Source organism: Corvus moneduloides, chromosome 3 (assembly GCF_009650955.1).
Source record: "Corvus moneduloides isolate bCorMon1 chromosome 3, bCorMon1.pri, whole genome shotgun sequence".
NCBI lineage: Eukaryota > Metazoa > Chordata > Aves > Passeriformes > Corvidae > Corvus > Corvus moneduloides.
Window position 1 is genome coordinate 85720518 of NC_045478.1, and position 25242 is coordinate 85745759.

At 44.7% G+C, this 25242-nt stretch overlaps 1 protein-coding gene across 6 annotated transcripts in view; it reads right to left on the bottom strand.

Annotated features, from left to right (window-relative positions):
* Positions 1 to 753: 753 nt before the first annotated feature.
* Positions 754 to 25242, bottom strand: part of VIT (vitrin) — a 50862-nt gene continuing 26373 nt past the window's right edge. The window contains exons 7-18 of one of the 6 annotated variants that reach the window (XM_032102571.1): positions 25012 to 25092; positions 23048 to 23248; positions 22506 to 22556; positions 17781 to 17819; positions 16964 to 17026; positions 15169 to 15216; positions 10715 to 10777; positions 7877 to 8024; positions 7579 to 7682; positions 6852 to 7078; positions 4289 to 4802; positions 754 to 3923 (exon numbers count right to left, since the gene is read on the bottom strand). In XM_032102571.1, the coding sequence (XP_031958462.1) occupies positions 3745 to 3923; positions 4289 to 4802; positions 6852 to 7078; positions 7579 to 7682; positions 7877 to 8024; positions 10715 to 10777; positions 15169 to 15216; positions 16964 to 17026; positions 17781 to 17819; positions 22506 to 22556; positions 23048 to 23248; positions 25012 to 25092 (1718 nt within the window). In that variant the 3' untranslated portion in view covers positions 754 to 3744. The remainder of the gene's footprint in view (positions 3924 to 4288; positions 4803 to 6851; positions 7079 to 7578; positions 7683 to 7876; positions 8025 to 10714; positions 10778 to 15168; positions 15217 to 16963; positions 17027 to 17780; positions 17820 to 22505; positions 22557 to 23047; positions 23249 to 25011; positions 25093 to 25242) is intronic. The other 5 variants (XM_032102574.1, XM_032102572.1, XM_032102573.1 and 2 more) reach the window with 5 other exon arrangements.

Consider the following 25242-nt stretch of genomic DNA (forward strand, 5'->3'; position numbering starts at 1 on the left):
CTCTCTCTGATGGCTGAACTCTTAATTGAATTTGGTGGCTCACTGAAAATGTGAGTGGCTAATGCTGGAGTTGGAAGAGATGCTGAAACTGAGCTCTTCCAAGGCTTCCAGAGCATGAGCATCAGTAGGTATTTCCAGGTGGGTGTTCTGCATTGTGGTTGCTGAGCACTGATAAGCCACCAGCCCAACTCTGAGTGCAAAGATGCTTATTTCTTAGGGAGAGGGTGGTCAGACACCCTCTAGAGTGTGTGTGCAGTGACTAGTTCAGACAGCTCCCATCTCTTCAGGATGCCTCTGCCGGACAACAGCTTCTGCTGCACTGGTCAGACATCTGAAACTAAGTGGCCCAGCATCAAGCGACTGGACATACAGATCCTCTTTTGATTCAGTCCTGCATCTAGAAAGTGTGTAGAGCCTGTGCTATCTTTTTTCATCTTCCAAAGGAAGTCTGGTTCCAAAAAGAACATGATCTTGCAGACTTTGGAAAGTACATATGACCTTGATGCCCTTCAGTCATTAGACTCTACTTCAGTGACTGATTCTTCTGACAGGTAATTTTGTGGTAGCTCACTCTAAGGATCTTTTTCATCTGAGCATGTAAAAGGACAGCACTGAAGTGCCTGGGGCTTTGCCAGCCTTTCTAGGTCTTCCATAATGTAGTAGTAACCTCAGCTGTGTTTCAGAAACTAAAGTGGCATGGGCTGTATTTGCTGTTTATTTTTTAACCCCATATGAGATGACATGCACTGCATGTGCCTTTAGGACCATTTTATTGCAAAAGATAAAGCAACTTATGTTGATAAGCTCAAAAAAGCTTGTATATGTTACAGAAGGAGTTCTGCTGCTTTCTTCAAACAAATATACCTCTTTGAACATTTATCTATATATGTAAGCTATCTTGTTTTTTTTAATAAAACAGCATTTAGAGACTTTAGTAGGCTGCAAGTAAGTTGATTGCTATGAAAGATAAAGAGGAGTGTGTTCTGTGATTGCTTTTCTTAATGGAAGGGTGTATTCTTAAAAGTTTTGAGGCTTCCGCTTAATTTTACGGTGTTTATGAATAGGATGTGTAAGTTTAGACAAGAGTTGGATTAAACCACTTTCATACTTTGAGTTTTGACAATTTGAGGATCGTCCCAAGAAGTAAATAAAAATGCACTTTGAGAAATGAGCGCCATAGTTGTTCTGTAAACTGAAGATAAACCATTTGAACAGCAACAAGCCCTGAAGTGCCCTTTATAAATGCTTGACAAAAGATAGCTGTGCAACTTTCCTGTGAAAGAGCATTTGAAAGCTTAATGTCATTGCTTGAAGTTCAAGCTTTAGAAAAAATTATATCCCATATGCATATATCCCTTATGCACATCCTAAAGAACACGTGTGCTCTAGCTGTTCCTGATGTCTTGGCCATCACTGCCGTGCTTTTAGCAGAGCAAAAGTGAAACATTGGGGAGTCTCTGCAGGGTACCAATCTTTGGTGCTGCAAGAGTACATTCAATATGGAGAACAATATGTGGTAGTAAGCTGCTGCATTAAAAGTTAAACCACAGTATTGAGAGTAACTGTAAGTTAGGATTTAGGCCTTTTTCTCAGGTAGCCCCAAATCAAGCCCCAAACAAACAGGTTTTCAGACAATAAATCTGGTGTCTGAGTTGAAGTCCCCAGTAAATTCAGTTTATGGGCTTGAGTTTTGTCCAGCCCACGTAATGTCCCTTGTTGACAGAGAAAGATGTGTTCAGCAGAATGGTAGTGAGGAGCTGGGTCAGGAGATGGGGGATATCAGCAGTTGCTCTGCTCATACCTAACTCTCTCTATCCTTAATCATTTTTTCAAGCCACCACGCTATTGCTGTGAACTGCAGCAGCACAGATTAGTGGTAAAAACTCTGCATACAAATATATTTGTGGCAGCTGACAGTGTCCTGTGCTTTTAGTCTGGGTAGAATGGTTGAATTGATGATAGTTAAAACTGGAACTTAATGTTTCTTCTAAGGGGAAGCGATGAGCTTTTACTGTGTAAAACCACTGTTTCATCCAGAATTGGTTTTGAGAACTTCTAGAGTGGACTCCAGCCTGGTTTATGTTACCACACCAGGGGGATCATGCAGAATCTGCTGTTTTTATTAATTTGCATTATGCTTACTTAGTTGACAGGTTTTGAGCTATTTCAGTCGTATTTCCAAACATAACAATTTAAAAAATAGTGTTACTTTTGCTGATAAAATGAGTTTCCCTTATGGCAATTCAGTTAAAATTTATGTGGCTAATAAATATCTTGACTCATGGTTATTAAAACTATAAATGCTGTTAAAAGCCTGATTTGCAAGTAATATGGCAAATGTGAGTTTTAATTTCTTTCCATTTCCTGTTAGTTCCATGAGCCTGGCACAGCATGGCTTTTATTGCCGTAAGGGGTGTGAACACTCATGTTTTCATTGGTTCCTTTGATAACTTTGCTTAATGTATGTATTTTCTTAAATGATACTGGATGGAACATAACCAGCAACTGCTGCTTGCAAAATAAAGTGCAGTTCTTTTGGTCCTCCTAGTGTGTCACTCCTCCCCCAGTGACTAGTGACATGGGTAGTTCTCCAGTTAAGAAACCACTGTGTGTTCTAACTGATCCAGGGCTGTAGTAGGTACATTTTTAAACCAATCCATAAAAGAGAAGTCAATCCTAAATTTGACAGAGAGTGTCTGTAAATGCTTGAAATTCTGCTTTTCCCAGTGTATAATACAGAACTTCAGATAATTCCCTCTTAAATCCTGTTAATGGCTCTTGAATAGCTCTCCTCACACTAGAGACTCCTCTTCTGAGTGGTGGTTTAATGACAGACTGGTGGGTCTTAAATGCTTTTCTCATTGTGACCAACTTAAACCCACAGTTTTTCTCAAAGTCTCCTGTGTCCTGGCAACACTCATGTGGTCCTGCAGGCCTTGAACCCCCCAAGAGTGAAGGATGAAGCTGAGGGGGAAAGACACTTCTCAAGATCAAGCATTAATGCAGTGTTGGAGGAGACTAGATTCCGGTTCTTGCATGTTGGCTGCCATGTGGATTTGAGGATTTACTGGGGTTGGCAAAGGATTAGAGGGTCCTGGGGCTTGACCCTTTCTGCTCACTTGCTTTTCAGTTTCTCAGGGTTTGGATAAATCCCAGTGCTTGAGTTTACACTAGCTGAAGCTTAACTTGCTGACGAGACAGCAGTATGGAGTGAGTACCTGCTTTTAAGAAGGTACTCAAATTGAGCTGTGTTCCCTCTCCAAAAGAAGCATCTGGTATTTGAGCTCTGACCTGTGTGTCATGTGGTGGGCAGTGCTGCATGGGGTGTTTCTACCACAGCTGCTCATTAGCCTGGCCACTCCCTGAAGGGACTTGGCCACTCCAGGGAGCAGGTGGCGCATTTTAAGAAGCTTGCACGTGCCCAAAGGTGAGAATTGGGCAAGCTGGGGCTCTATGCTGGAAGCAGCTCTTCAAACTACTGCAGTTATTTCCTCCATGTTTACTGCCTCCTTTTCTATCCAGCCAAATCAGAGTTTCTGATGCCTGCAAGGACAAAAAATGAAAATCAACAGTCTACACAGAGCATTATCATGCATAGGGACACAGCTGCAATCAACCTTGTTGACTGGAAAGTGCCAGAGGGAAACACCTCCAGTGCTTCTTGAACTGAGGGCTGGCATTATTCCTGTGGTACTTGGTGTGCCTTCAGCACAGTGCCCAAGGGTCCTGCCTTGCTTAAGTCCATCAGTTCCGTGGCTGGGAATTGAACTCTGTGCAAATATTTTGGATGAGCTGATTAACATAGCGGTAGAGGTTGTCAAATTCATCCACAAAGAAGGAATGCTCCTTAGCAGGGTCTGATGCAATGGCTTCCAGTTCATCTGGGGCTGCCCAAGCAACTCCAATGGAATAAGCAATGACTCCTGGAAAGAAACCTGAAGTTTAGAATAAGCATAAAAGTTTTCATTGCATTAAATCTTATTTAAGACCAATACCTATCTTCACTAGAAAGCCAAAGAAGTCCTGTGTTGCTAAAACAGGAAAAATCCCTTGAGATGTCCTAGATAGCTGCATTTGTGATGATTTATAAGTTTTTTTTCTGAAGTTCCTTATTCAGCTATTAAACAGATGCTGATCTTGTTGGAGCTCAGTGGGACCCCAGGGACAAGTACTACTCTTCCTTCATAAGGTTTCATCCAGTGCCTTCGAGTCATAGGAAACTGCATTTATCTGACCTGGATGAGTGCTGAGGCATGAGGGGAGAGCAGGCAGTGATAGAAGACCTTACCATTTTGGTGAGCTGCCATGGCTGGCATGCTGACATCATCGTAAGACCTGCCATCTGTGATGAGAATCATGATCTTCCTTTTGTTGGGTTTGGACTTGCTGAACAGCTGCTCTGAGGCGTAGCTAATGGCTGCTCCCGTGCTGGTGCCACCACTCCAGTAACTGATCCTTTTGATAGCGTTCAGCACATCCTGCTTCGTGCTGTGCTTGTCAAAGCTGAACTCCAGCCTCTGCTCGTAGGTGTACTGCACCGCTCCGATGCGCGTGTCGGTACCCGAAATCTCGAACTCCTTGCTGATGTTGGCTACAAACTGGAGGACCGTGCGGAAGTTGCCGGTGCCGACGCTGCTGGAGCCATCGATCACGAAGCCGATATCGGCGGAATTGAGGCACGTCTTGCTGCAGGCCAGCCGGTCGGTGTCGCACACCCGCTTCACCAAGGGCTGCACCACCTTGTGGAGGCTGAACCAGCTGGGCACGTTGATGGAATAGAAGCCACTTGTCCTGCACACTGCCTGCAAGGCAACACGAGGATAAATGCAATGGAAATTCAGTCTGCATGTTTCTGCTGGGGTATGTAGTTAAATTGTAAATATAGGCTCCTGAAAAGAGCAGTGCTGGAGTCTGAAATGGCCTCTCCCGCAATCACCATCTGCTTCCCTGGGAAATGATGTCATAACATCACGGATACTTGTGTAATGTGACAGCTTTTCCTGCCTTTTTTTTTAGAGCTGTGGGATGGAGCTGGTATTACAGTAGTGAGAGAACTGTAATAAGCAAGTTTGCCACCTGTCAAGGTTTTTTACGTGAGTTACATTGTTCACGGGAAAAGCATCCAAATTACAGAGCTGCTCTTAGTGTGGCTCCCATGGACATTGCAGGAGCCTGTGTGTTTGCCAGGTGCCAACTTCAGCTCCCGTCATTCAGAACAGCAAGGAAAGTTTTGCCTACTGGCAAACCCTACTACCTTCAAGTGAAACCTGGGGCTTAAGCTGAGGAAAACTTGGTTCATACCCTTCTAAACAGAAAAACCCAGGCTCACTGTATTTGCTCTGCCAAATAGTAAAAAAAAAAAAAAAAATAAAATTATATATATATATAAAATTAATTTTTATAAGTCAATACTCATAAGGGCCAGATCGACGGGAGGCTTCTATAGGGTTAGTGAGAGTCAGGTCAGCATGGGCAGGAAGTAGGGCTGGCACAGCAGAGGACAAGAGGACATGGGGGAAGTCAAGGGGTGGAGGAGGGGAGTGATGCAAACAGGCTGGATCAAATCATCTTTGGCTTTAGTGCCTTTTAAATACCAATTCCTCAGTTCTGTGGGTGAGAATATTTTGTTAAGCCAGGCTTTATCTATCAGCTTTGTGGTGGTGTGTGTATCTGACTGTTTTAATAGACCGAGGCACTGGTCTTGACTTGCTTAAAGCCCAACAGCTCCAAGGGAGTTACAGTTCCCTCCAGTCTGGGCTCCTCACGGTGTCCTGCTCTCATTTGTTCTTCTTACTCACTTCTATTTTAGTGTTACAATGCAGCAGTATCAAGTCACCATTCCCTCCTTACCTTCCTGTTCTGAGCCCACTCTACTCTCACTCCTGCTGTGTCTCTGGCATGTTTGCAGAGGCTCGCTGTAGCTTTGCTCTTTTAAAAACACTAAATGCAAATGAGACTACAATCCAATTACATGCTGACCAGAGACAGCGCAGCTCTTTGGAGCAGCTCTGAAACTCACGGGAGATTATTTCATGGCAGAGCAACCCAGCTCAGATGGGAATCTGTTTTCTGAAAGTACCAGATAATTCAGCCCTGTTTCCTAAGCCCAGCCTGGTTTTCCACTTGATAGATACCTCCTGCCCTAACTGGGTGCCAGCTTGTCCTGAAGCACTGTTATCAGACAGCTACTGTTGGTGCCAAATACAAATCAATCAAGGCTCACATTCTCTTTTTTTTTTGCTGTACATGGCAGGGATTTATCCTTTTTCCAGGAGCTACCATGAAGTCCATAGCAGCCGAAACAAATTACTGAAAAATAACCTTCATCCACAGTGGAAAGAGGATGTTTGAGTTATCCAGTATAGCTGAAAAACTAGACTGTGCCTATGTTGGGACTGTGCCACCCTTTGCTTGTGTGGGACCTGTTTGTAAATGCAACATTGACATTAGGTTGACAGGGCTCCTCATCCTTTCCCTAGTGGGAGATGCACAGCAGGAGGTTTGTGGAAAAAACAATTCCAAATTGCTCAGGCTGCAACTGTACTTTGTCACGCTGCTGTGTATTTGGAAAACCATGCATCTCAGTACAACTGTAGGTATGTGCCAGGGTTTAGTCAGTCAAAAGCCATTTGCTTGATGATGTACCTCAAACCAGAACTTTACTGACTTCATCCCCTTTCTGACCTCAGCATGACTGCCTGGTTTTTGTACAGAAAAACTCAAGACAGTATGTACAAGAAGGAAAAGAAATAACCGTAAGTGGTAAGAAGGAAAGGGAAATGGCCTGAATGAAGTCGCTTGGAAAATTTAGTCAGAGCCAAGCTCCTGGTCAGACTCAGCCCACTAAGTACCTTGTCCACAAAGTTCGGTTCAATAACATTCTGCTTTTCACTTTGAGCAGCTGCTTCAACAGTGACAAAGAAGATGTTGATCCCTGATTCTCTGGCCAGCCTGGAGGCCTCTTCCACTCGGTCGGTCGGCCACCCGTCCACCATCACTACAACCACATTGGGTGCTCCACCTCGGTTTCCATTAGCATCCAGAAAGAAGTTTTTGTTAACAAATGAAAGTGCCTTCCCTGTAATAGAAGAGGAGTTGAGGAGGAGTTATGGATCTGGAAGCACTCTGATAATATCCCATGAAATAGTAGGCAGAGAGCTGACTTAAGTGTTGGAGGCTGCTGAGAGCTGGGGAAAGCAGTTTCTGTGGCTGCGTGAGCAGGAGGGGAGGCCACTGCTACTGGTGCCATTGCATCCTGAGCCCTCCTGCACTGAACCCCCTCCCTGTGCCCCAGAGAGGTTGGGGGTGATGAGCTGGGTCAGCAAGTATCCCCAAAGTGTTGATGGGAACTGCCCACAAGGAGACAGCTATGTCCTGTCAACTTGTGATGGATTTGCAGTGCCCTTGATCAACACATGCAGGTCATGGTGGGAGCAGTGCTCTCTCACCAGCCCTGCCCTAGCACTAAGCACTGTTTGGTCACAGCCTCTGTGTCCTGTGAGGAGGTGTGGGCTTGCTTTAGCCCAGGCTCGGAAGCCGTCCTTGATCTGAGGATGTGCAAGCAGCCCCATCACCTACCAACATTGGAAAGTCCCCCTTTTTGTTGAATTTTCTCAATGGCATTCCTTAGATCCTTGGAGTTGGCATAAGTTTTTAAGTTAAATTCTGTGGAAGGGTCATCACTAAAAGGAGAAATTAGAGCAAATGTCAGTGTTTTGCTTCACATACAACACAAAAGCCATAGGACTGGTCTGTGCTACCTGGCTCCTGAGTGCAAGCTGGAGTGAGGCCTTTAGCACATATCAGCCGTAGAGCTACAGCTGCCAGAGTGTGCAGTAATGCCCTGCGGCAATGGGAGTGTCGGGGAAGCTCTTACCCATACTGAACAATGCCCATCAGAGGACCAGCGCTGCCAATGCCAAGGGCTTGAGCCACGTTACCAAGGAACCGCTTTTGGAGCTGAAAGCGGCGTTTGCCGATGCTCCAGCTCCCATCCATTAGGAAGGACAAATCAACCTTGCAATCTGAGGAGAGATAAAGAAACACGGAAGATATTTTTAGTCCTTTCTGATTGCTGTGCTTCTTGCAAGCAGCAAAGGCCTCAAAAGTCTGCATCCAGTGACTTGTCCTGCTGTGTAAGCTCTACTAAAAAAGCCTTTGACAAGGATAAGTCACAGCTGGGGGCTCAAGTCTGTCCTGCTTGCTGGTAAACACAGTCCTTGGCATGATTTTGTCCCATACAACATCTGAGCTTGGCTGTGTGATGAAAGGGCAAGAATCTTTTCACAGGGGTCAGTCTGGGAGCACTGCATTTTGGGAGCCAGGGAGGTCAGCCCCACAGGAGCAAGCTGGCTTGTATATCCTGTGCCCTCAGAGCCACAGATTGGGCTCAGCGTGCTTTATTTGCAGCCAGAGGTGATGGGAGTTTGTAAAACTAGCCATGGTGCTTGGGTTTTGTGGTCTGACCACCTGCAGAGCACAAACTAAGGGGATTTCCTTGGTGACACTTTGTGGACTTAATTGATATAATAGACATAACAGGAACAGTTACTGTGTTAATGTTGCTCAGAAGGGAGGGAAGTTCCTGAAATGTGTGATGCCTGTGATGTGCCTCAGGGGAAGGACACCGTGGGGTCTCTTCAAGGCGACTGCAATCCAGGATTACTGACAACAATCCTGGCAACTCTGCACTTCTGAATGAGAATTGTTCATCAGTTTCAATCTGGGCTGGAGCTAACATCAAGGATGATGATTTTGCTTGGGATGTTCAGTCTGAGTGGGGGCTGTTCTTTTGCCTGTCATTGTAGCCTTGGACCCGTGTGTGCAACAGCAGCAGCGTGCTGTTGTGTGTTTCCTCTCTGGGCTGAAAGTGATGTTCTACAAAAGGTATGCCTGTACCCAAACAAACTCTTCCCTTTAATTACACAGATGAACCTCATCTTTGTGCTTCTGCAAATGCTGTCTTCATCCCTGTCAGCCTGCTTTCAGGTTCCTGGAAGTTAGTGGTGAAACATTCATCTTTGGTCTGCGACCGGGAGTGGGATCAAAATTTGGCTTAACTAGAGCGCTAATTAACATCTTCCCCCTCCAGTGTCTGGGTCATCCCCATCTCTTGATTTCCCTCTGATGATGCCTCCTACCAATCAGACTGTTCAAACTACTGTGTTTTAATCATTAGGTAGCCCGAAGGCTACAAAGCGCCAATTGTTCTTAGTGGCTTATGCAACTGCCTCCCATCTCATTACCTTCAATTTTTTCTCCCATAGCTGTCTCTTTTTTCTAATTCTAATAATGCTGAGTTACAGGAGCGTGACTGAGAACCGTGTCCGCTCAGAGCAGATCGTGAGGCAAGGTCGGGAACCCACAACAAATACCTCAATTAACAGCCAAGTTTTCCTGAATTTCTTGTCCTTCAAAGGGAACTACTTCATGAGATCTGTATGTGGAAAGTGGGCAGTTTGTTAGCCAGCAGGGTCTGGGGAGGCAAAGATTTACATACACTTAATAGACAGACTCGGTTTCTGGGGCAGATTCAGATTCCGTGCTGGGACATGAGAGGGACACTGCAAGAGCACAGACTAAAAGTGCTTTGTAGGGAGGTGAGCACTTTCTGATTTGCAGGGAGGCAAGATCTGAATTAGGGCTTTTATGGTCCTAGAGTTATCAGCGGGATGAAAATTTTGTTTCTGGTGTGACTTATTTCAGTTTAACTGCTGGAAACATGTCTGTCCTTGCTGGCATCTCCACTTCACTGAGCCCTGCTTTCATGCAGTGCAATGGGGTCTGTAGGGAAGAGCCTTCCCTTTTTCTTCTTCTTTCCCTTATTTCTGTATCAGTTTCAGCTGTATTTCACTTTTTTGATAGGGAAAAGAATACTTTAAATATTGAGAGGAGTGCCTGGGAATACATAGACGTTTGGTTCAGTAGTTACTGTAAAGAGTCCAGACAGTGTTCAGCTGCCCAAGGACGGGCAAGAGAGGACCCAGGCACTGTTGGAAGGGTGGCTTCTAATGAAGAGGTGGCAGGCGACCCCATCTCTCCACTCAGAACTTGCTTTCTCTTTCTTCTGCTACTTTGGGCCTCATCTAAAGATGAATTAATGAGTTAACCTTTATAAAGGGCTGTAGAAAATTTCCTTTTCAGGGCAGGAGAACCTACATTTTCCTCTCTGAACTTGAGGGGTCCTTGATGCTCCCTCTGCATCCTCTCTCTCCTGGCTGTGGCAGGTATCAGGTCCCTTTCTCAGGTGGTTTCCTTCCTTCTCTCCGACCCACTCCTATGGAAAGGGTGCCTGCACACAGCATCACCATGGGAGTCTGCTCTGGTCAGCAGAGCTCTCTCATCTAACCCTGGTTGCAGCACACTGGATTGCTGTCCTCTGCCACCAAAGTACTTGAGTGAAGAAGCTCTGCACCCTGGGAGCATGGAGCTGATACTGCCCAGGAAGAGGTGGTGGGGAGTAGCCACTATCTTCCTGCCCAGGTAAGCTAAATTTTGGATGTTATTTCCTTCCCTGTAGAAGCAAAACCCAATTATGTGTATAAGAGGGGTCAGTGGAGAGTGCTTACTCTTTCTGTGCAAGAAAGAAAAATGTGTTTCTGGATTTTCTTAGCCTTTCTTGAAAACTTAACTTTGGCTATTTGATTTGAATGCATTCTAGCAATACGTAATTAATAATGTCGCTTAATTATGAAATTAATTCTGAAGTACATACTCTGATTCCCCTGGGAGATGGGCTCCAGCGGCTTTGGATTCAATTCTTCCTTTGAACTGAAGCCTAAAGAGAGAAAGGAAAGGATCTATCAGTGTGTGCTTGGTGGCTGCCCTTGCTCTGTAAGGAAACGGGCAACAGGGTCACTGCAGAGACCCCCTGGCCTGAGGATTGATGTGGGAGGGAAACGAGGATGGGTAGGACATCCTTGGAGCTTACCCTTTTTCATCTACATAATTTCTGGGGTAAAGCAAGAGCAGAGACATTTCTGGGAATGCCACCAAAAGTTCTGCCAGCACCAAATTTGAGGTGCTCCCCTTTGGGAGTCAGTCCTCTAATTGTGAGGGTTTGGCAGCATCATGCACAAGTAGTGGGCTGCTCAGGAGCAGAGGCTGGTGGCCACGGTGCGGGATGGTGACTCCCAGCAGTTTTCCCCTGAGAACCAGCACTGCCACCACGGTGGCTCTCTGTGCTTTACAATGAGCTACACAACGTCTGAAGTGGACGAGCAACAGATTTATCGTGTTGTTTTCTGTCTGGAGAGGAAGGCACAGGCAACAACTCACTCGATCTCATTACAGCCAGGGAAGCCAGGGAGCACAGCTCCTCAGGTGCCCCCAGGGGTCTGGGTTATTTTGCAAAATACAGACAGGGTAACAGAGAGCTACAGTTAAGTCAAGGGAAAGCCTCATGGGTCACTAGTGGATTCTAGCTCAGGACCCAAGTGAAGTATTTGGGTGGTAGCAGCCTTGAAAACACAAGTTGATGTCCTTGTGAAAGGCACTGACTCACAGGGCGCCATCATGCTGGCATCAGAAGGTCTGAAAATGCTGAACTTCACTCATGACTTGAATGTCTGGCGAGACTCTCCTACAGTCCAGCATCTCCCTTCCAAGCAAGGGCAAAGAGTGTTTCTTTTCAGTACAGCATGACAAGATTAAGAGGATTTAGCTGGGATAATCCTCAGAAGAGACAGCAATGATCAGACAAGCTACAAACTGAACACTCACCAAGAAAACTGTTGGTCTAAAGAACAGGAGATCAGCTTATTATTTTTGTAAACTGCATGTTACATTTTATAAGAAAAGTAGAAGGAAGACTTCCTTAAATCTGCATCACCAGATAAGTCGAGGAAAGACTCCAGACTTCAGATAAACATTGAAAAGGTAACTTTAGAAAGTGTGACCTTTATAAAGAAAAGTGTGAGAGATTACTAGGTACCACAGAGTTTGTCTCTCCACAGCAGCCAACCATGAGCAAGGCAAGCATGAGAGAGTATCAGTGTATCTAAAGGGACATCAGGGAAGGTCACCACCTAAACATGATGGGAGGTGTAAAAGCCTAAGCTGATTGCTGAAGGTATTAATGAACAAGCCATAATGATGCAGAGTACTGTGAAGAAAATGGAGGGAAGTGCCATTCCCCTCTGTAATTCCTGTTTCTATTCCTGTTGAGTCTAAAATCCACCTCTTGTAATTGTCAAATACAACCTTTTTTGTGTCCTTCTAGCTGCATGCTGAAAGCTGCACGTAGTTTTAGGTCAGGGGCCATGTTTGTATTAAGTCTGAGTATGCAGTACCTGGTGTAAAGCTGACCTGATTGGTACCTGATCCCTGCCAGGAGGCTTCAGCACACAGCAGCATCTGTACTGGACAGGGGTGCTTTGGCTTCTCAGTTTGAAATTCAGCTGCCAGTGAAGAAAGTTTCTACTGCAGGGACTAAACAGACCTGCTAACAGCAGCATCAAAGCAGTGATTGTGCTCTGCTTTGCTTGTCCCCAGGCATCTGCTGTTGCCTGTTGCTAGAGCCAGGACGTGGAGCTAGCTAGGGCACTGGGCTTGGCCTTGCATGGGAGCCCATGGGGCCACCTCTGCGTGAAGTAGGCAAAGGGCACAGAGTTGCCCTACTTTGTTTACGGCAAGAGTTGGTGATTGCTTTGTGTGTTTTGTTTGAGAATTTCTCTGCTATGTCTGGCCAGGTTAGGAGAGCCCCAGGGCTGGTGTTGCTTTTTGTCACTGTGTATGTGGTGCCTGCAGACCTGCATGCAGCCCCTCTGTGCTCCTGCCCAAACTTTGGACAGGATACTTTCTGGACTGGGAGTAGGAGCTCTCCACCCATCCTGGCACTGGCTCTTGTGACAGAAATGCCTCTCTCCCACAGTTAGTGGAGCTGGCCCTCTTGTGCCAGAGCAGGCTGGATGCATTCAAAAGTGGGCTGGCAAGCCAGGCACTGACTGGCTTCATCTGTCGTGGCTGGAGCTTTTGTCCAGCACATTGCTGGCTTGTGCTTCTTGTCTTGCACACTGGGGATGAGCTTCCAGGCAAGGAACAGGGAAGAGTGCACCTGGTGTTGTGTATTTGCCCGTGGGAGCTCATTTGGAAGGGGGCAACACCACCAGGGAGAGGCAGAGTGGTGGTGCTGGGCCAGCGCTGCCTGAGGCTCTCCACTTGTTCCTGACTGAGGAAAAATGATGTGAAACAGGGGTGACACCAAACAGTTCTGTCCAGTGATATCTGCTGCAGGAAACATTTTTGACCTCTCTCAGGCCTGAAAGTCTTGCTGACAGGGACCAAACCTGCCTTTGAAGGAAGGTAAAGCTTGTGCAGGTTTATGGTTAGTTTATCTGATGTGGAAGTTAAAGGCAACATGACTTGGCAATGCATAGCCTCTTTTTGTCAACCACATGGATGACAATGATTGGTTTTTTTCTTTAAAACCTGAAATAGTCACCAACCTGCCGTCCTGGCTGTGTATATTCCAGTACAGGCTTTAAATACACAGGCACATAATAGTTCCACAGCAACAGACCAAAGCCACGCTTCATCCTGCAGCCTGCACACACATACCTCACATGTGCCAGCTTGGTGTCCCATATGTGCAGTTCCCCCCCCACATTGCCTTATTTGCAGAACAGAAAGTAGGTGGATTTAACACAGTAGTGAAATTAGAAATTAACGTGTGCCATCCATTTTAGCAACTAAATTGTATATGAAAGATAATTCATAGTTAGCTATTTGCCTCATGCATTCATCTGCATCCTATAAAATCCATATTCTTTTCCCAGCTGACATTAGCTTTATCACTGTGGTAAAACCTCAAGTGTAGGCAGTGCAGCATTTCTCATTTTTATTTGCCAGTGCAATTATCAGTTCTTGAAGGTTGTGGGTCAGCTGGCTGATTTGTGCTTAGTAGAACAATAAGGTCACCCACCAAATACTCTTCCCCAACTAATTGGGAAGGTGGTCAGTCTCCATGGGCCTCCCTGTTCTGCCAGTCCAATTTAATGTTGGTATTGCCATGGGAATTTCAACTCGCTGCATGGGCAGTCTACACTGTGCTAATTAAAGTTCCCTTCACTGATTGTTACAGCTGTCCACACTGATTAAACTTCCCATTCATTTAAGTAAGACAGCAGCGACTACATCCACGCCAGAAACTACTCCTTTGAAGTGACAATCTGAATTCATCAGACTTTATCACACTAGTCTATGCTGGCCCTTCAGTTGCTGAGAAACTATTAATACAACGTCCCTTCCCCCATGCCCAGTCTTTCATTGCATTTAATGCAATCTGTAGTTTTCTGCCTTAAAATATCCCTCTGTACCCTGGCCTTCATGCAGTAGCTTTTCCTGAATAAGCACACTAATGGCTTTGAAGTAAGAAGAGTGTTCAAGGGAATAGTCTTTACAAGGGCCACCAGCACAGCCCTCTCCAGCAGCAAAACTGGTGGTGGGGAAGACCTCTTACATTGGATACAGGCCCCTTGTAAGAGGGAGAACACCAGGTCATGAATTGGTCTGTATCTTGCGTGATTGCATGTGAATTGGTCTGCTTTTAATGTTCCCAAGGAAGGGGAGCTGTTAAACATGTAGAATTTGCAGTTGGGAATAGCTCCTGAATAAGGGTTGCACAAGCCTTGGTCTTGTACTTCACCAGTACTCATAAAAATATTCTTATCTCCATATTGTCAGTTTTTAAGGCTAAAATGTCTGAAAATTTCAATGATGTTAATTATTCTTTGCATTTGACTTAAACCCCCCTTTTCTTATCTGAATGTCTCCCCTAAGTACACTGGCATCAGAATAATCTGTCATGTTCTTCACTGATTGCGGCTCTAAACTGTGATCTCAGCTGTGGCATTCCCAAAATACCTTCTCATTTACAAATGGATTTCAGTAGCTAGAACCCCTTTCTGTAGTGTAGCTGCCAACTCTTTCCAGAGCTCATGTCTTCTGCTCCTGCTTTAAGCAGGAACTCAAGACTGATGAAAGCGCAGAATAATCTACTAAGATGTAAACAACATACCTTATTTATAATTTTAAATGGTGCAATTACTTCTTAAAAGGAGATTGTTATCACCAGTGTCATGGGCTTGACGAATAAATAGATTTAGCTTTTCCCATGTGTGATAGAAACCACTTATTCCCAGACTAGTTACTAGATGCTTTAATATTTACCTGTGTCAAAAAGGCTCAGTCCAGGTTTCCATGAGTCTGTTTCCATTGCTTTCACACATGAAAGAGAAAAAAGTACTATTACTGGTAATAGTGAAAATACTAGAGATTACAAAGTTCTGACTCAATTTAGAAAGGTCAGTTCAGACAATAACTTACATGAACAACTTAGGAGCTGAGAAAATCAGTAAACCTGGGAACCTTTATGTGCACATTTCAAGCCATAATTAAGAGCCTTGTATCACTGCCCTCAGAGCACTAACATTTTTTAAGGTTTTAAATATACCTCTTTGGATCTGTTTTGGTCTTGTTCCTCTAAATTGCATTGGTGCTGAGGCACTGACCTCAGTATACTTTTGTTTGGTTTAGGTTGTTTTTCACTGAAAATCTGCAAGTACCTCTCACCTACAGATTTCTCTATCCCCTCAGCCCATCCAAACACAAGGAAGTTGTCTAAAAATTGCTTGCCACTTATTAGGCATGGATAACTTCATCAAAATTGCTGCCCTTATAAATAAAGCCCAAAATGTCTTTGTTTTTGGAACCTGCTGAAAGATGTTCCCAAAAAGTGATGCTTTGCTCTGGATTGCAGCCAGATGAATGTCTTTGGACAAAGAGTATGTCTTTGGACAAGTGCATTTTAAATATGCTGCAACTAGATCAGTGACAAATTGACATTTTGACTGGGAGATTGCTGGGTTGAATTACTTGGCTGGAATTATCTGGAAATACCTACTGCATAATAACATCCTCTAACCTCAGTGTGAATGACCACTTGGCTCTTCCTGCCACAATACTCCTCCTGTGATTCCCAGTTCTCACCAAAGCCCTCAGGTCCCAGGGACGCCTTCATCTGCTGGAGTCTCTCCCTCCCCAGTGGGTTTGGTTGCCCATGCCAGAGGTCAGCGCTAGGACAGAACAGCACTTGCCTTGGCCAGGGCTGCGTGTGAGAAAGGGCTGTGGGAAGCCTCCGTGGGACAGCACAGAGGTGCACACCCTAGGCCTAGTCCTGTGCCTTGCTATCTTGACCCAGACCTTGCCTTGCTTACCTAGTGCCCTGCCTCATTGCTGGGGACGTGCCTGGCAGCCTGGGCTGTCGGGTCATCCTGGGAACCCCCACTGGACCTGCTCTGCTGCTGTTGTTGGGGCTTTGTGGGCCTGCGGCCTCGGTGCAGCCCTGCACGCCTTGCTGCCACCCCGGCTCCCATCCCTCACGCCAGCCTGGGTGCTCTCAGACAAAATCTGTCTCTGAGAAACTCTGCTGTCCATCAAGGGAGAGTCAGTGTTTGGTATGTGTGCTGGGAGCTCTGGAGCCCCTGGGAAGTTGTTGGAGGCCTTGCAAAGTGCCTGCTGACTGGGCTGCTTGCTGGGGAAGGATCAATTGCACTTCCAGGAAGAGAGAACAGTACAGGTGATGTTTCTACCCTCAGTATTAAAAGCAACCTCTACTTTCACTGTCAGCCTAGAGGTTTCTGGGAACCACAGGAACAGAAGATTTAGCTCTATCGAAGACCTGATAGGCTGCAAGAGCTGTTTGTTTGTTTCTTGTAAAGTGTTTTTAAAGAAAAATTGAAAACACTTTGTAGATGTTGATCCCCACGGTCTGAAACAACTGGTCACCAGTGACTGAGCTTTTCTTTGCCTTTCCCTTTCAGGAAGCTGCTAGTTGGCATTCTGTGCATGAATCTTGCCCTGCTCCTCCAGGATGCAGGAAAACAATGTGCAGTACAAGGGCTAGTTTGGGGTTGCTGAAACTATGAAAGAGAGTGGAAAATTTGCTGCTAGCAGTCTTGCTCACCCAGGTGGGCTGGAGAGCTGGCAGCCCTCTGGAAGGTGGCAACAGGCTCTTGGCGCTGAACACCTGCATGATCCAACAAAGAAGCAAGAGTTAAGTAGATACCAGTGGATGCCAGTGGGCAAGAAGACAGAAGCGTCATCACAAGGGATGCAGTGGCCCCAAATTGTCTTTCTGCACGTTTTCAAACCACACAAAAAAGGAAGATGGAAACTATGAATTAATAATAAAAGAAAAAGGACTGAAAGAGGCTGGCAAAAGAGTTTAAATGTTAGTAGGTGCTGCACAGGGAAGCTATTATCTGGTGCACTGGAACATCCTGGGATGCTGACTGTGCTTAGGGCCTGTGAACTGGGTCAGACCACAGTCCTGCCAACTTCCACAGACACAACGTTCGCCTCTCATTTTGCAACAGCAAATATTATAAAAGACCTCTATAAATGATTTTGGACTTCTGTTTTGAGAACAATTCCATGTTTAATCAATCTTGTTTACTTTTCTCTGTAAAAATTACACTATTGTCACACAATGACCACTGTGATATCTTCTCTCACTGCATCCTGCTATGAACATGGTTAGGAGGGAGAAACAGTGCATTACTGCATGACTCGGTAGATGTAAGAGGTAGAAATATCTGTGGGGAGGAAATAAAGGAGGATTGTAATGCCTTTACCTGTATTGTGTCGTAAAATATTGCTGTTACTTGCAGAGGTGGAATGCTTTGAAAATATTGTATTGGTTAGCACATGGAACTTAAACACAAGATTTTCTAGTATTTGAGCAGTACAAATCTACTGGTTGTTGTTAATTTAAAACATACCTGTATTCTGTCCTCTTCCTTGTGCAGCCTGAACCTGTCCTAAGTAGACATCAAAATGGAAATTGTGATTTATACCATGTTTGGTTCAGGACTGCTCCTACCTAGCTTTTTCACGTAGTCTCACTTTAGCTGTCAGAGTTAATGGTTCATATATAAAGCTATCATTAACAGACTTTCTCAGATGTTAACTGTATATTTTGAGCCTTCTTAAAAAAGGATTGTCATGCTCTGTCATACAGATTAGCCTTGTTAATGTTCCTTTCAGTTATGGATGTTACTTATAAAGGTCTCTGGTCTGCATTTGAAAGATCTGCAGTTACTTCTGTGGTTTGCTTTCCCTTGTAATTTTTTTTCTCTCACTGACATTGATGATCTGTGTTTATTTCAGTACCATCCAATTGTCCTGGTTGTGTGAGGAAGGTTTTAACCCCAACCCCAAAACAACCCCTCAGACCAGATACTACCCTTTCTGCAGGGATTAAGTGATGAGAAAATGGAAAAATAATGTGGGAGAATTCATGTGTCTGACATGTCTTCTACATGAAAGGCTTTTTTTAAGGTGATTGGGTTATTAAATTCCCATTGTTCAAAAATACTAAAGGCTCAAAGCATTTGCAGATGAAAACCATGTCTTTAATCATGCCTTTCATTTCATTAATTATTCTTAAGAAGCCTGTTAACAAACTTATCCTATAACAAGCCTTTATTCATTAGTTTTCCCAGAAACATTAATTCGAAAGCCCGGTGAAATCAGTGGGAATGTTCTAGCTGGCTCTGTGAACACTGGACAGGGGCCCGGGAGGTTATTTTATCAATAGATGTCATCAATGAGACCATTTTGAAGGGTTGTCTCAGAAAACAGGAATGGCTGCTCCTTGGGAACTTGACATTGCAAAATTAGGTGACAGTAAGTAGCTTGTGTTTGACCCAAACTTGAACCTTCCAGGCCTCTAGAAGCCCTTTGATGGGATTTCTAGGAGCTGTTCTGAGAGACCTTGTAAACTTCAGATGCCAAAGAGATCCTGTTTATGGGAGTAACAGGCTCATCTGCCAAAACTGGCAAGGCTTTTAAACTCTAAGCTTGAAAGGCTCCAGATGGACCACAGATATACCAGGCTGAGTATTCAGATTTCAGAGGGAAAAATCTGTGTGTGCAGCAGTCAGTGTTGCATGGGATTGTGCAGGGCAGGCTTTACACACAGGAGATCAGTATGTGCCAAAGTGGTGGTAAAAATTAACTCTGAGTCTCAGAGCTCCCCTTGTTTCATGTTTGCCATGACTGAGCCCCAATGTGTATCTAACACTCTTTACAAGGTCAGTAGAAACAGAGTACAAGAGGGTAAAAGAGAGATTACCTCAGTATCCAAGTATTTTATGCCACTTTTGAATTTTAATTGAATGTTAGCAATGTGGATTTCTCTCTATGCACCTTTTGACTGTGCTGGGCTGTGGGGCTGCTCCCTCCTGCTGTACCTCCCAATGGCACATTACCCCTATCCCTGCAATAAGCTGGTTTCTGCCATGCTTTTGTTGGCTAGGACAAACATGGTGGTGGTAGAGGAAGAAAGGTTGGAATTGCTCTTCCAGGTTGCAAGGCTTGTTCTTCCTTCAAATCTGAGATGCCAGGGAGGCTGTGACATGTGAATATGTGTTCATTGGAACAGAGCTCTGTGCAAGCTGGAGGCCAACCAGGCTAGGAGGAGTCTGTAACAAACTGGGGATGGACAGTCACCAGGCAAATCCCAAGAACCAGGTCAAAAATCAAAGGAGTGGAGCTGAGAAATCTTGGTTGGGAGCATGTGCTGTGGTGAGCAGGGAGGTATGGAGGCTGGAAAGGATGGGAACAGCAGTTTACATGCAGTTTAGAGTGAACCTTGTAAATAATGAGAACTGATTTGAGGAGAAAAGCGGCTACTCTGTGCACAAAACATGCCTGCCCATCTGCAACTTGGCCAGCACCCTTGACGGGTTAAGTAGTCAGGGAGAACTTGGGGAGAAAGGCAGCATTCAAAACCAAACGCCAGCTGTTCTCCCTGGTGCCAGGATGGAATGTTTGTCCAGTGCTTCCGGAAGGCATGAGCCCTGCTGGTCTTCCTGCTGGAGAAGAGCTTTCAATGCCCTCTCTAGCACTTACACTACTCTTGTCTCATGTCTTTTCAATACTTTTCTGTTTACTACCCTTTTAAGTCACAGCTGTGGATGGAAGCTGTGTAGTGTACCGTGGTAGGCAGTGCCCACCTTAGAGTCCCTGTCTGAAAAGAGATGCAACCATTGAACCCATCTAGACACAGAGGGCAGGAAAGCACCTCACCTGAGGATGCCCAGACAATCGCTGCCTGATGCTTGTTGCCAGCTCAGTGCTTCAACGTGGCACCAAGGGTCATGACACGGCTTACGACCACAGTGTTCACAGAAGCACTGAATTTGGTCCCAGTTCTCATCTAGGGTCCAAGATGCTGGGCAAGAAAGGATTACTTGAAGAGCTGGGATGGGAGAGAACAAGTGAGCTTGTGGCCCTTGGGAGTGTGCTGGACTAACTGCTGTTGGACAGAAGCAGAAGCCTTAGTAGGGCAGGTAGGAACTATTGTCATATGGCACACTAGTCACATCAGTGTTTTTTCATTTAGAAATTTTGCCACATCAAGTCTTTGAAGCAGGGGTCCTGCAATGGAGCAGAGTTGCCATTATTTTTCCTGTTACTCTGTCTTTGACAAACAGAAGATAAAGGGGAAAGAATAGCAAGAACTAGGTCAGGAGTTTTGCCCCTGCTCTCATGCTCTAATCTGCAAGTCTTGCTTTCCTTTTTGCTCCTGTGAGCTATTCCCAGTACCAGTGGCTGGAAATGGAAACGTTATGTTCATTCTGACTGTGCTCTACTTCATAGATATTTACTTTTGAGGCGTCTTTTGCAGGCAAACTACCAATGCACAGTGAGAAGTAGATCTGTGAGTCTCTGTGAGCCAAGATGGACAGGAGACATTTGATTCTGTCAAGCCAAACTCTGGTTAAGACCAACGACATCATCAGAAACTCTGGCCTGAATAATAGCAGGGGTCCTAAACACCCCTCGGACAGAAAAACTGATAAACTACTTTATGTATGGTCATCACATCAAATCTGTATTTGTACTTTCTGTATTTTTTTCTTTATCCAGCTCTTTCAGAATCAAGAAAAGGTCAGGAGAATTCAGGAAGCCAGATATCAGGTACAGACATGCTGGACGTAGTCCTAGAAAGGAAGTCTGTGAAATCAGAAGTGGTCTCCACCACTCCAGCTCAAAAAACCATGTTCTTAGCTCTGATCACTTTAATATTTTGGGAATTAATTTTTGCTTAGAACTTCAGTAAAGAAAATTGTGAAGAAAGATGGATCCAAATTACAATTAAGTGACCACTGAAAGAATTGGAAAATTTGAGAGGTTTTTTTTTGGTTTGGGATCATTGGTTGGTTTTTCGTTTTGTTTGGGGTTTTTTTTCAATTTTTTGACTAAATGATTTGTCTTATTAAAGACAAATACAACCTTCCCACTGATTTCAGCATTGCCAAAACTTTACTCTCAACATGCATCTCCTCCTGGCTGGGGAAACTCAAGTTTTCCTAATTGCTAGTAAAGACAGTAAGGGCCTCCTCTGTGCTCAGCCTGTGGGAATAGGAAATAGGAAAGAAAGCAACAAGCAGAACCAAGTTTACAGGCACATTAGGTACTGAATGATGCAGATTTCCACAGAATTTAAACCCCTTTGAATTGTGTGGTCACTTCTGTAAACCCTGCCATGCACATACCTACTTGCACATTTGACTTGATAAGATTAACCCCTCCAGCCCCTGCCTTTATTCTGCACTCACAACTAAATTTGACTTAATTATGCTTCCCTTCAAGACCTGAATTACTCAAAAGATACTTGCCCTGCCATGTTCTTGGCTCTGAACTACTTGGCAGTGGGAATGACTGCAGCAATGTATGTGAGAGCAAAGCTGAATTGAAAGCACTCAGAAATAGCTATGGAGCATGAATCCTAATGATGGCCCAGTTGCCTTTTCACTCAAAAGTAATCATATCCCAATGCTGAGAACCTTTCAAACAGTTGAAAATATTCTCCTTTTCTTGACTGCACAGCTGAGCAATTGCGCACTGTATGGGAAAACACCTCTATATACTTGTATTGCAGGCTTTGGGCTGGATTGGGAGCAGACTCCTGGACTGAGATGCAGAGCTCTGAGCAGCCGCCATTCTGCTGTCAATAGCAAGTGGCAAGCCAGGAATAACATCACATGTATGCCAGGCTCAGAACCACAGCCGGAGGTTTTTGAGAGAAGAGTGGTTTAACGCATGTCAGCATTTCAGAGCTTTCAGCCCTAAGCTTAGATGGCTGTGCAGCCCTCTGCATCGTGTATTTTACAACTAAATCAAGTCTCCCTTCGAAAGAGTATGACAGAAGGAAGTAATAGGAAAACATGATTCAAACAGCAAAATCTTTGTCTCAAGTTTTGCAAAACCCAGCTTTTGTCACTGCTGAAATGGGCAGATACTCACTAGAAGGGCTTCCTCAGAACTGTGGGTGATCAGCATCTTTGACATTCAGGCCATGTGTCTGGTTTTCAGTTTAAATCCAGGCTTGGATTCAGACATTGAGTTTGCTGAGGCTTGAAAGGTTATTGAATCATTTCTGCCCTAAAATACACTGTGCTGCATGCCTTGTGGCATACTTACTTCACCATACTTACTTGCTGCTGCAGCTACCACAGATGCATACGCTGGGTGGACACTGCTAGAACCTAAAAATAAGAGATTTTAATTTTCAGCTATTGAAGCAAAACCCCACAATGCTAATGTCTAATAATAAATGAAGAAAGAAAGATTAGGGAAAATCAGGTGTGCAAAAAATATATGAGAATTTAATCTTTAAAATTCAAAAGCTGTTACAAAAAATATATTACAACTTTAATCTATTGAAAGTTATCACAAAAGTAATCTAAAATGAGTCTTCACCTATGTGTTGAACTCTCAGTCTAGACATGAGAATCAAAGAACTATTTATTGACTTCTATACCTGAAAATCATCACAGCATTTGGTGATGGAGAGCTTACTCTCACATTAATTGGTCTGCTGGACTTAGATATTTTTTCCACTCCTAGTATTTCTATACTGAATTACCGAACTAATGATCCTCTGAGTCATGGTATATCCAGCTGTATGTCTCGTTCCTTAAATTTTAGGAAAGCTGTCAGTCCAGAGGAAAGCAATGCAAACATCCACGCTACTGACCCATATCTCTGACCCTGTGCAGTCCAGGTCTAGTCTTGGCTGCAGCTGCTGTGGTTCTGGTTGCTGCAGGTGTCTTGGTTGGCTGTGGCATTGTGGTGGAAGGATCTGTCGTTGTGGTCATTGGCGTGGGGGTTGTGGTGGCCATTTGTGTGGCTGGAGTCGGCACTGGAGTTGTCTGATTCTCTTTGCGGACTGTGTCCCCTGTAGGAACATTGACACTGTCACTGTGGCTGGATGTGTGACAGGTATGGAAGCAGCAGCAGCACTCAGTGTTTAAGGCAACCCAGAAATTGGCATTCTCTTCAGGATACCTACAAGCATCCTCATCTGTGGAGCCATTAGTGCCTTCATTGCTGTGGGGGTGTGTAGTGCAGGTGCCTGTGTGACGCTCTGCTCTCAGAGGGTGCTCACAACAGCCTGTTGAGGCATTAATGTTTGCCCTACACTTTTCTGCTTTGGCCAGGAACACTCATCAAACTGACAGATGTCTCAGACCTATGAAATGGTTCAACAAGCCAGTTGCAGTTTCTGTTTTGGCGTCATCTTTTCTCAGTGTAATTAAGCACTTAGAAGGTCCATATAAATGGAAATCAGCTGGCATCTGGTAGTAAAGATGGCCAATCTGAGTCATAGACCAGAATAAAATTGCAGCAATGAAATGTTTTTGACAGAAAGAAAGCTTTCAGATAAAGGTGGTTTGGGGGAGTGGGTCAGAGCCAGAGCAGGGAGCGTTAGGGCTTTGGCTGAGGGGAGTGGGGGAGAGCGCCACCTGGAAGGTGCCAATCTCATCTAAGTTTGACTCATCTCACAGTTGCTACTACTTTTAAAATGTATCATCTGTTGTGAGAACAGTGACAATTCTAGTCGCAAAATATGCATCCTAAATAGCCATACAAAGAATTGTCAACATGCTTAGGTTCTTCCAAGTCATTGTCTCAAAAAAGTCTTCACTGTTATCTTCTCTATCTAGCTACAAAAAACCTGCCCTAAAATATCTTCCATGTTAACCTTGGTCTCGTTCTTTCCTCCCTGCCTATAGCCCTAGGGATGGCCTGACGCACTGTCTACATTGAAAGGGAATGGTGTGCACTCTATTCACTGCTGCACGACACAAGCTTGTATTTTATTGCTATTTCTGGATGTTCTCCTTTTGGAAGGCACCATTGTGAAACTGTCTGGTGGATTAATTATCACCTAATGTTAGGCAGTGAAAAACTCAGATCTCAGACACTTTTAATGGAATAATGCTGAAAGAGGGCTCAGAAGAAAAGCAAAACAACTCAACTGAAAAAATCAGCATGAATGGCTCTTTTTGGGCTGAACAGTACACTCTCCATGAAACTGTGCTAAAAGAAAGAAAACAGAGGGCACAGTGAGTCTTCCCCTGTGATGCTGTGCTGCTGGAGTAGGGAACAGACATGTTGGCCAGCTTTATACCCCAGTCTGTGAGGAGCAAGGAAGCTGGAAGCTAACAGTATTAGCAGAAAACCTGAGGAAGCAGCATAGTAAGAGCACAGAAAAGCTGTTGCCTTGGTGCATGCTGGCTGGGTTTCTCATGGATTCTTTAACACAAGATGAGGGCTCTCAAGGGGTAGCTCTTCCCAGTGCTCCTGCGGGCAGGGTACCCATCTCTTTCACAGTATCTTCAAAGGGTTTACAGGGCACATGCCCTGCATACGAGATTGCCGAGAATCATAATGCAAGATTTTCAAGTTCACAAAACCTGAACTCACCCAAAGCACAAGCAGAGATTAAACTCTGTGGGTGCCCTCTTCTCTGAATTGGCAGAAGTCCTTCAAGTACCATTGCAGGTTGGTTTGGTGGGAAAGGGGCTGTGGGGAGGAGTTTGGATGGGGGAGGTAAAGCTGTCTGTGTAACCAGTGTCAAAATTCTTCCTGTAAGCACCTGCTGGCAGATTAGGTGGGTTGGATCCTGTAAAGAGCATCAAGATCTCCAACCCTTACCTTGTTCCAATGCTTTTTCTGATGTGTTAGCGGTGTCTGCACTCTTCATACCTTTTAGGTCTTGCTCTGGCTTTTTAGGCTCTGAAGCAAAATTGAGCACATTAGAAAAGGCAGCTCTGTAAGAAAATAGTTTCAAGTCTCCCATTTAGAGATTTTCAGTCCCCAAAGGAAGGCATCCCATCACATGCCATTAGGTGGGTCAGTCAGTCCAATCAGAGCTTTATCACCTAC